Source organism: Podarcis erhardii (genome assembly GCF_964252035.2).
Source record: "Podarcis erhardii genome assembly, chromosome: 10".
Lineage (NCBI taxonomy): Eukaryota > Metazoa > Chordata > Lepidosauria > Squamata > Lacertidae > Podarcis > Podarcis erhardii.
In genome coordinates, this window is record NC_138500.1 from 54939488 (window position 1) to 54951191 (window position 11704).

Here is an 11704-nt window from a genome sequence, read left to right on the forward strand (position 1 = left end):
AGGAGGAATGGTGGGGACCGTCCCCCCCCCTTCCCTTGAACCTTCTCAAGAACAGGAGGACAGTATAGATTTAGAACAGTGGTTTGCAGAAGGGCATAGTTCAGAGGCCGCAGAGGGGAGAAGCTGGGAAATATTGGAAGAGGAGCAGGAGGAAGAAGAAGCACCAGGGGAAAGACAGCTGACAGACTCAGTGTCTTTGGAAAGGACCAGGTGTGCATTGAGGGTAGTAGAATAGAGAGCTCAGAGGGAGAAAGCTCAGATTAGCCGACACAGGGGTGACGTAGAATAGGGGAGACGTGGTGGTGGGGACTTTACTTGGAGCAAGGCCATTATTTAGGGAAGGCTGCATTCCTTCATTGCTCTCTGTGAGTTACTGAATAAATTGCTTGGTAATAACTTTTATCGTTTCTCTGATTCTTGGCTGTCACCATGGGAGGGATCTGATTCCCTGAAGCCTGACAGATCTGTTTTCTAAAGATTGCATAGTTACTTACCTCCTTGGCATCTGATGGGAGGGCGTTCCACAGGGCGGGCGCCACTACCGAGAAGGCCCTCTGTCTGGTTCCCTGTAACCTCACTTCTCACTGAGGGAACCACCAGAAGATCTTCGGAGCTAGACCTCAGTGTCTGGCTGAATGACGGGGTGGAGATGAGCCTTCAGGTATACAGGGCCTTGGCCATTTAGGACGTTATAGGCCAGCACCAACACTTTGAACTGTGCTTTGGACCCATGCTGTGCCTAGTTAGGCCTGCGAGGTCAGAGGTTCCTCACTCCTGCTCGAGGGCCACGATTTCCATCCAAACAGGTTCCGAAGTCATTTCTCATAAAAGCCCCTGCTTCTGGCCACCCCTGGGAGGGCTGTCAGCTCAGTGGTTTAGCACATGCTTTCCATTTGAAAGATCCCAGCTTCAACTGTGGAATGCCCAGTACAGATAATATAGAAAGCGAGATGGACCTATGGTCTGACTTAACATGGGGCAGATTCCTAAGCTCCCTTTTTGAGACGTTGCCTAAGAAACAAGAAAGTAACTTAAATTCATTTATACTTGCCATTTCAGCACTTGCCGCACACAGCAACATTCTGACTGCTATGCCGAGAAATAAAAGCGGTTGCATTTATTCATCTCATACATTATCCAGCCACAGCCAATGTTTTGTTAAGAACTTCATACAAACTTTGTAGTGACTTTTCTTGGTGAGTTTTAAAAAAATAAAATCAGATGCAGTTTTGGTCACATTTTCAGTCTGTATCAAATTTCGGTTTCAGCATCTTAAGAAAAGAACGTACTGTGTTAAATAAGCATGTATTTATCCACAGCAGACATCGCCTTGCACAATTATATCTGCTTCTAAAATAGAAGAAATAAATAAATCCTCCCCCAAACCTTTACTATGGAATGAAAGAACAAAGATTCCTGTCAAGTCATTATGTCATTTTATTGTTTTTTCATGAATATGATTCCAATAATGAAGTCTTAACGTTATCAGTAAGCAAGCTAAAGTGAGGTACAGTAATAGTATCTAGTGAAATAACATTTTCTTTAAAAAAACAACAACCCAAAATTAAAACCCACATTTCTGTTTGTATCTGTCGCAGTTTGAATTAATTGTTTATTTACGCTACTGGTTCTGATTTTTCTTCTGGTGAAAATGTGCACAGTATTGCCTACAATATATACCTGTATAACTTTCCCAAAGTGGTATAAAGTTACCTTAATTAATGCAGGTGAGTTTTCCTCATTAAAAACAACACAAAATGCCCCATAAGTGGTATTTATGGAACCCTGCTTACGGAAAGTGGGAGATATCAAAGTTGTCGCCGGGGTCCCTTAGCCTGTCACGTCTACTTTCCCATGGAAATTACATTTCTATTTTCCTTTGGCACTTCAGAAAAATATCCCCAAAATGTTCAATGCCTTTAATTTAATGAATGCAATATTTTAAATGGAATATATTGAAAATGTAAAGGAACCCTGCGTGCCTTTTCCCCAATATGATTAATATTTTATTTTTTAAGAAAAGCAAATTAAAGAAAAATCCCCAACCTAAGGTCAACAGTGCCTGTTTAAGGGAACTATCATATTCTATTCTCTTCAATGCCCTGTCTTTTTCGGAATATTAATGGGGGAAAGAGTGACAAGAATGACTTAGACGTACATGTCAGGAGAAAGGGTCAGCTCTTGGCAGTAGGTTGTTAATTCACATCCATTAATGAAATTTATCCTCCTTACTGCTCCTTCTCTCTCTCTCTCTCTCTCTTTAAATAAAAAGGTCCTTTTTTGAGAGAACATCATGGACTTTTCACAGAAACTGAGAAGGGCCACAGGGGCAGGCCGAGGTAAGAGACTGACAATCTTCAGGTGATTAAGGAGACTCAAAGGCTAGGTAGACCTACAAAATGAATAACTATGGACCCAGAACCATGCCATAAGGCTCAATGGCTTGTGATTTGCAAGTTGATAAGACAAGAAGATTAATAATGCTGCATGATAATGGCTGCTCCCTCTCAGCTGGGGAGATGGTAATGATCTGATATTGCTGTAGGAGCAGTTCAGTGTGCTGCAGAGAGGAGGGTGCGGATTCACTCATCCCAATTGGCCCCCAGGATATAGAGATTTTGAAAAATGGGAATGCAGTTACAATTTTAATTAGATATAAAGTTTTTAATAATTTTGCTGAAATGAGGACTTCAAAGAACATATTTTGCAGCATTCAGGCCCATAACTCCTGAGTGACAGTTTTGGTTAATTTGCAAGTTTTCAGATCAAACTTTGCCCCTGGCTCCATGCTGAGGGTAAAGTAAAATGTCAATTTCTTTCCTCAGTGATCTCAAGCATCTTATTTAGGCAGGTGTGCTGAATTCTCTTATTCGGGAGATGTTAGCGGAACAAAACTACTCATTAAAATATATGCTTCAGGTTTTTTTTTTTTATTGAAAAAAAAAAGAAGAAAAAAATTAGCCACATAAATAAAATCAGGAGTAATAAAGGGAATCAATCAGCAAGAAAGATGTACAGCAATATACAGCATAAAAATTTAAAGAAGAATCAGAGTAATATTGTATATGAAAGGTGATTAAATGTTAGCATATGATTATACTGTCATTGCATATTATTATCAAAGAATGTTTAATTTATACCCTTTTTTCCAAATTATAGGTAGTTGTGCAAAAGGTTTTCTCCCCGCTCCTTTTCTAAACCTCCCACCCAAACCGGAAACCATTTATGCTAGAGATTTAAGGTCCTGAATTAATTACATTTGATCTCCTGAAGTACATTAGTTTTTTGGCAGCCTACAAGCACTAATAATGGAGAAGGGCTGTTGTCAGTCAATTGATAGTCGCGATTCCGCTCCTGCCTCCTCTGTTTTGCTTCCCAACTTGCAACTTGCAGGGAGAAAACAGGCTGCCAGGCAGTGGGTTTAACAAGCATCATCTTGTGAGAAGCACATTAAAACAAAACAGAAAGGAAAAGGTGCTACAACGCAGAAGCAAACACAGCAAATTGGTGGAAATAAGTTGCTTGTCATGCCTTATATATATATGGAAACGATTCCTTGTTTGAGACACCACCTTGATGAGCAACTTGATGAGACTTCTTTTCTCCCTCTCTCCTTTTCTCCCTCTTTTTCTTCCCAGGGGTATATGTGATGTTACTTTGTTTTCAGGCGAGACTGCTGAAGGAGCCCCTCTCGGTCGCCAGCAAAAGGGCCAGCTCCACAAATCGTCTCCAAGGTCAGCGCCGTGGGATTTCCCTGTGCTTCCTCGATGACAGTGTTGAAACATCAGAGCAATGGAACCTGACTGCTCAAAACTTCTCAGAGCATTTACAGGTAGAAGTTTGCAAGTTTGGGATCATTTGAACTAGCGGTGTTAAAAGCAGCCTGAAATTAATCCGGACAACGAGCTTCATCTGTTATTTATGCTAGGTCTGACGCTTAGCGTCAGAAGCACTCCAAAGAATATTTAAACAGACCTTGAATAAAAAAACACGCACAGGGAAGAATCGGTGTTGTCATCTCTGTAGGATGAATGTAGCGCGTTGCTATTGTGCATTTCCCCCCTCCCCCATCACTTCTGCTCTTTTTGAAAATCTCCTTGGCACGCCAGATCACTTCCGCAAGCTCCTGCACGATGAAGTTATTTCCGTGCTGAAACATCACATTGTAGGTAGTGAGCTCAGCGCCCTTTCTGGCATGCCTCAGGAGACAACTAACTACAAAGTGAAGCATACAAGACCTAGAGTCCACTAAGAGACACTTCACACATGGCCTTCCCCCTCTTCCCCTGCCCCCACAGATATTTCTGGGTAGGGGGAAATAGTTTTTAAAAAGACTTAATGTGTGAAGAAGGCACATGATTGTATGTGTTGGGAAGAGGTTGACTTCCAAAATGTGAACCACAGAAAAATAATTCATTTCCTCCCCATGAATTAACATGCATATCCCTTCTCCCAGTGTTTTTCATGCCACATAATGGCCTCTCACTGACATGGGGGAGCCTTTCTTTGTGTCCGCACATTTTGCTTTATTCAGTGCTAGTTCAAATTGAAATAGCATTCATGCTGTGGCAGCACAACTCAGAGAAGCGATGGGTGGGGACAATGAGCAAGCCAGCAAGCCTAGCCATCCTTGAGCTTCGCTGTTGCCACCAAGTGGATATCTTTAGCCCTCAGTAGGGACGCGGGTGGCGCTGTGGTCTAAACCACTGAGCCTCTTGGGCTTGCCGATCGGAAGGTCAGGGGTTCAAATCCCCGTGACAAGGTGGGCTCCCGTTGATCTGTCCCAGCTCCTGCCAACCTAGCAGTTTGAAAGCACACCAGTGCAGGTAGCTAAATAGGTACCACTGCAGTGGGAAGGTAAAGGGCGATTCCGTGCGCTCTGGTTTCTGCCATGGTGTTCTGTTGCACCAGAAGTGGCTTAGTCATGCTGGCCACATGACCCGGAAAGCTGTCTGTGGACAAACGCCGGCTCCCTCGGCCTGAAAGCGAGATGACTGCCACACCCCATAGTCGCTTTTGACTGGACTTAACTGTCCAGGGGTCCTTGGTTGCTTCTACCTCTGGTGTGTATTATTATTATTATTATTTAAAAAGCTAAGGTTTGAGCATTGCACCATACAAACTAAAATAAATAAAAATAACAGGAAAACACATCAGTGCTCAGCTTCTGTTTTTGGAATCCTGGATCTTCCATAGCAAGGTGTCTCCCCAATGTTGCTGGACTCTGACTCCCATCATCCCTGACCATTGGCCATGCTGGATGTGCTTGATGGGAGTTGAGTCCCAACAACATCTGGAGGGGCACAGTTTTCCTGTACCTGCACTACAGTCTGGTTGGCTGCTTTCAGTACTGTCTTAAATACACTGGACACTCGGGTTGCGAACGTGATCCGTGCGGGAGGCACATTTGCAACCCGCAGCGTTCACAACCCGTAGTGCTGTGTCTGCGCACGCGTGGGTCGCAATTCAGCGCTTCTGTGCAAAGTGTAATTTAGCGCTTCTGCGCATGTGCAAGCGCGAAAATCCGGAAGTAACCCGTTCTGGTACTTCCGGGTTCGGCGCAGTGTGCAACCCGAAATACACAACCTGAAGCGTCTGTACCCCAAGGTATGACTGTAATTTTCTTCCTTTTGCAAATAAGTCTTGCTCAGAGGGCTTGAAGCACTAGCTGAGCAGGACTTAAGTCTGCTATGTGTTCTGAAAATGTTGAGAGTGAGCTTGGAATGGAAGTAAGCCCAATGAAATCCCATGTCTCCCAGCTTAATTGATATCTTAAATGTTTATCTAACTGGGCTGGCATCCTATACCTTTCGGAATGAAATGTCATTGCATTCTAGTGATTACAGTGGTGCCTCGCAAGATGAAATTAATTCGTTCCACAAGTTTTTTCTTCTTGCGAGTTTTTCGTCTTGCGAAACACGGTTTCCCATAGGAATGCATTGAAAATCAATTAATGCGTTCCTATGGAGACCGCTTGCCAGGCTGGCGGTGCGGAGAAGGGCTTTTCTCCCCACCGCAAGCCTTCAGGACAGGTACGGGAACAGAGGGGAAGGCGCGCAGCGCTTCTCTTCTGTTCCCGGGGCTTGCGGTGGGAGGAGGGTTTTTCCTCCCCACGCCAACATTCAGAACAGCATTCTGAAAGTTGGCGGTGGGAAGGAAAACCCTCCTCCCACCGCAAGTCTTCAGGACAGCCATCCGAAGGCTGGCGGCGGGAGGAGGTCTCTCCGCCCCACCGCCAGCCTTCGGAGGAGGTCCGAGGACAGTGGGGAAGACGCGCTGCGCTTCCCCGCTGTCCCGGAGATTTCCCTATGGGCTTTCGTCTTGCGAAGGAAGCCCATAGGGAAATTCGTCTTGCGAAGCGCCTCCGAAACGGAAAACCCTTTCGTCTAGCGGGTTTTCCGTCTTGCGAGGCGTTCGTCTTGCGGGGCACCACTGTATTGTGAGTGCAGCTGAGGTTTATTTGTTCTTCCGTTGGAAAAAACACACGTGTATGTGGTCCTTTGGCTTCCACTGGATTTACGGCTGTGTGGGTGGTTCCGTCACACAGGGTGCCAAGCCGAGGAGGCGTGTAACTGAGAAGATCCATTTGGGGGGAACCAATCTTGGCCTTGCACTGCACACAATATTATGAAAGATTACCAAAGTCAGTCCCTGCCATAGGTGATAGTAGGGTTCAGCTGCACATGCAGTCTACTGGATCGCAGGGTTAAGAACATAAGGAGATCCTGCTACATCAGGCCCGTGGCACATCTAGTTGCACGTCCTGTTGTCACAGTGGCAAACAAGATGCCTATGGGAAACCCAATAGCAGGACCTGAACGCCACAGCAATTCTCCCTCCAGCAACTGTTAGTCTACCACCCACAGTGGAGGATTGTTTTTTCAATGGTTAATTGAATTCTTTATCCCCCTGCATTCCAAAACCTCTTCATTTGCTCTTTGATTTTAACTCGTATGTCCACTTTATTTAACCCACCCATCTACCTTATTTTAGTATTTTTTTTTAAAGGGCAGAAAAGAAGAGAGAGATCTATTCATAAGTAATATGAATCACCTCATACATTAAAAAAAGGACCAAATGTTCATCATGAATGATTAAAACAGCACGCAGCCATGATGCTTTGAAATCCAACAATATTTTGCACAGTATGTACATGTGGTTTATTAGGTGAAATTCAGTAAGGTGAGTGCTCTGTAGCACTTTTCTAGTCTGTTTTTGCAGCTGGATAATCCATCACATTCAGCTTTTCCCACTTCAACCAGTGCTTGTTATAACTCCTCATTTTGTGTCCAAGTGTTAAGATGATGGACAGCATTTGCTGATTCAAATTTATCTGTGCTTTAAAGAGAGAGAGAGTTGGATATCAGCTTTCAGATGCCCAAGTTCTTTGCCCTTGTTGACGTGCTTCCCTTTCTGGTTTTGGCATTTATTCACATGAATTATTTTGTTAAAAATATAGACTTTAGGAATTACTAGAACACAGGATGAAAATAACCATTTGTGCAACCATTTTATATATAGCCATTATATATAAAAACAAAGAACTCTGTTCTCTGACTGTGGATCCTTATGTAGTCAAAATGGTTCCATCCCCCCAAACAAGAGGGAGGTATCAGCGGACTAAGGATACCCCAAGGTTTGCAGAAGTACTAAACAAAAATTATGGGGGGGGGGGAAATCCAGCTCATTAAAGACTGTGGGTGTGAAGAGGCTATTGAATGTTTGCTTGCCATTGGGTTGGAGTGGACAAAATAGGAAAAGATGGATGGAATGGCATATCCTGAAAGTGGGCACAGTTGGCTGGCTGAACAACAACATGACAATTTTTGCTGCAGGTCAAACGATGCCCCTTTCTTTGCTCCTCAGTGTCTCAAGAATCAGCCCTACACTTTGCTGGACCCTGAACCAAAGGAATGGGTGAGAGATTTCAGTTGAACTTAACTCTTGCAGATGGCACAGAACTCAAATTCCTCACTTTGTTCTCAGCATCTCCACCCCCATCGTTCTGCCCGGACACTGAGGCCCAGCTCCTAGGACCTTCTGGCAGTTCCCTCACTGCAAGAAGTGAGATTACAGGGAACAAGGCAGAGGGCCCTCTGGAACGCCCTCTCACCAGATGTCAAGGAAATAAACCACCACCTGACGTTTAGAAGACATCTGAAGGCAGCCGTGTATAGAGAATTTTTTAATGTTTGATGTTTTATTGTGTTTTTAATATTCTGTTGGGAGCTGCCCAGAGTGGCTGGGGAAACCGAGTCAGATGGGTGGTGTATAAATAATAAGTTGTTGTTGTTGTTGTTGTTGTTATCTTGCTCCAAGACTAGATATATCCCTCCCCTAGTCTTCCTTTTACTGTGGTACATTGCTATTCTTCCTCTCTAGGCTTTTGGGTACTTAGGGACTCTTTCAATCTTTAGGACTAAGTTGTGTGTATACACTGAATGATTATTTGCTGCCCACATATTGTAACCTTATTGTCTTCTTCCTCTTGGGGGTTCCCCAGCTGCTGCCTGCCTCCACTTCTGCATCCAGCCAGTCCCTGGCAGTCCTTGATTTGCAGTGCAAATCTCCATCATGTGCACAGAGCTCTCACCTGTGTGTGCATACTACTCCTTTCTGCCCTTAAGCAAGGAATTCTGCACCCAGTTTCATTACTGCTAAAGGAGGATTAGGCTGCAATCCTCTGGATGTTTTCCTGGGAGAAACATAACTGAAATTAGAGTGCCTTTTAAGTTGTTGGTTTTTTAACATCTTTATTGAAAGTTCAAAAAGTACATAATTATATGTGCACTAAAGATAGTGAGATGTAAATAAAAGAGAGAAAAAGAGAAACAGAACCTGTGTAGAAGGGAAAATAAAGGGGGGGGAGGAGGGGAAAACCCCCAAACTGTATATTTTACAAGGCTGTTATTGTACTTCACCAGACCTTAATTTATTACAGTGTTTGTAGGAATGGATTCCAAATACCATTGAATTTGTCCATGGCAAGTCTGCGTTTGTATGCAAGTTGTTCATATGTTGCGAGATTATATAAGACTTCGATCCAATCGTAGAAAGGAGCCACATTTTTGATTTTCCAATTTCGTCACGATCAGTCTTTTTGCTGTGGTGAGGGCACAGAGAGTCCACTCGTGTTGTCCTTTTGTAAGGTCCCACGTACCGGGTATATAATTCAAGAAGATATTTTGCTCTGTAAATGTAAGGTTGTTCCATACAGTTCTCTTGGTAGTTTCAGTTGCCTTCTGCCAAAAATCATTCAATATAGGACAAGGAAAAAACATAAGTTTTCGAGAAGCATTTTTAAAGTAAATAGTTTGAAATTACACTGTTAATATCAGTTTCGTGAATATGTCAATAATGGGTTCGTGTTTTGTTTTGTTTTGTCTCACTGTATTGTAACACAAATGCTTGAGTAAGAATTGCCAAGGTGACTTATTTGTGTGGACAAGAGAAAGTATGTATGATCAAGTCAAAGCTAGCAGCAGCATCCGTTTAATTCTCATTGATTTTGATGCCTTGTGTTAACTCTCTCCTATTGAAATCAGTGGCACCTAACTGTGTTTAATCCACTGCCTGGATCATGCTCCCTTATCTTTAGATGTGTAGGGCTTGGGTGAAGAATGCATTTGCTTGGACCGCCGCATATCGCATTTCCATCAGTAGTTGTATGGAAAATGTGCACTGGTGGAAATGAATGAGCATAGAGGGGTAGTTTGAAAAATGCAGAGAATCATATAGAGTGGGAAAGGCCTTGCTGGATTGGGAAATAGAAAAAGAGCAAATTAATTCTTTTAATATATTTTAAAAGGCTTTGATGTTATTGTGAATGGGAAGACGGCCTGTTTTCCCTATGGGCTTCAGATAGCTGGCTGCCACAGGGGTGGAGTGGGTGATAAGTTCTAAAAACCTAGTTAAAACCTTTTTTCCCCCTTCTTAAGATATTTCTTGGCTTCATAAACATTTCTAGCTTCTTCTGTTATGCATGTTTTTCCTCAGTGCCTATAGATAAGAGCAAATTGAATAGCAGTGATTGTGCAAAGCTCTCTGTTTTATGTTGCAAAGGAAGTTTTCGGTGCATCTTTGAAAATTCCCTTCGGTGACAATACGCAGTCAGCATATATCCTTGTGGAAAAAGAAGAAGAAAAGATGAAGGTATTAGCCAATCTGATCTATCTAAATATACCATCAGAACTGAGAAAATAATTTGTCATAAATAATGTATTTTTAAGTCATCATATTTTATTTCTTCCTAGAATTTCTCTCTCTTTTTGGTGATAGATTTAAATGAAGTAGAAACTCTCCAATGAGTGGATAGGTTCTTTGCTGTAGGTTGTCAAAACTTTTAAACATTCGTAACCTTGCTTTCTTGCTTTGGAAAAGGAGTTGCTTTAAAAAAAAAAATGTTTCGGGTGTTTTTCTTTTTAAAGGAACTACAGTGCTACCAACTTTCTGAAAATCAAGAACCTTCTTGCAAAGTCATAAGAAATGATTGTGAAAGGCAAAGGCAGAGAAGCTGTGGCCCTTCAGACATTGTTGGACTCCTATCAGCCTCAACCAACATGGCTGATGGTCAGGGATGGTAAGAGTGGTATTCCAACAGCATCTGGAGGGCCTTAGGTACATTGGGTTGCAGCCCCTGTCCAACCATCTCGTCCTCTGTCGTCCCTATATTTTTGGTGGTTAAAGCTATGGTTTTCCCAGTAGTGATGTATGGAAGTGAGAGCTGGACCATAAAGAAGGCTGATCACCGAAGAATTGATGCTTTTGAATTATGGTGCTGGAGGAGACTCTTGAGAGTCTCATGGACTGCAAGAAGATCAAACCTATCCATTCTTAAGGAAATCAGCCCTGCGTGCTCGCTGGAAGGACAGATCCTGAAGCTGAGGCTCCAATACTTTGGCCACCTCATGAGAAGAGAAGACTCCCTGGAAAAGACCCTGATGTTGGGAAAGATGGAGGGCACAAGGAGAAGGGGACGGCAGAGGACGAGATGGTTGGACGGTGTTCTCAAAGCTACTAACATGAGTTTAACCAAACTGCGGGAGGCAGTGGAAGACAGGAGTGCCTGGTGTGCTCTGGTCCAGGGGGTCACGAAGAGTCGGACACGACTAAACGACTAAACAACAACAATATTTTTGGCGTAGGGGCTGGGCCCCTCCAGGCCTCAAAAGCATGGAGTTGAAGAGTGGAGCTGAGTGTGGCATGCCTCCAGCACCTGGCTCCTCCTCCTATGGTGGTGAAGGAGGTTCAAAAAAGCCTCCCGCCAAGGACAGTACCAAGAAGAGGTGGTGGAGGAGGAACCGCTGGCCATTGTGCCACATGGCTACCACATTTGGGTCCGCCCCTGGCTCCTCCAGACATCCTGAAGTCATGTTGTAATGTCACACGTGTGATGTTGCCCCTCCCCAACAACAGTTGCCTTCACAAGCTGGCACCTCTGTTGGCTTGCATCCAGCTAAATAATTGCATGCGGAGAACAACGTCTGCAACTGCAATGGGACTTCCCATTCCCCTCTTCCCCTAAATCTGCCCTAGGGTTTCCTCTAACCCAACAGAGAACATCTGTAGGTGCCGCAGGCAGCACACAAGGGGAGGAGAGGCAGTTGTGTTGCACTTGTCAAAGTCATTCCATGCGCACAATGATTTATTACTACTACTACTGTTTATTAGATTTATATACCGCCCCTTCATCAAAAGATCTCGG

At 43.6% G+C, this 11704-nt stretch overlaps 1 protein-coding gene across 1 annotated transcript; it reads left to right on the forward strand.

Annotated features, from left to right (window-relative positions):
• Window positions 1–646: 646 nt before the first annotated feature.
• Window positions 647–8475, forward strand: LOC309350859 (uncharacterized protein). Its single transcript, XM_081878158.1, has 4 exons — window positions 647–1196; window positions 2273–2339; window positions 3639–3832; window positions 7867–8475. Exons 2-4 carry the CDS (start codon window positions 2294–2296, stop codon window positions 7933–7935), a joined length of 309 nt encoding a protein of 102 aa, XP_081734284.1. The 5' UTR covers window positions 647–1196; window positions 2273–2293; the 3' UTR covers window positions 7936–8475.
• The last annotated feature ends 3229 nt before the right edge of the window (window positions 8476–11704 follow it).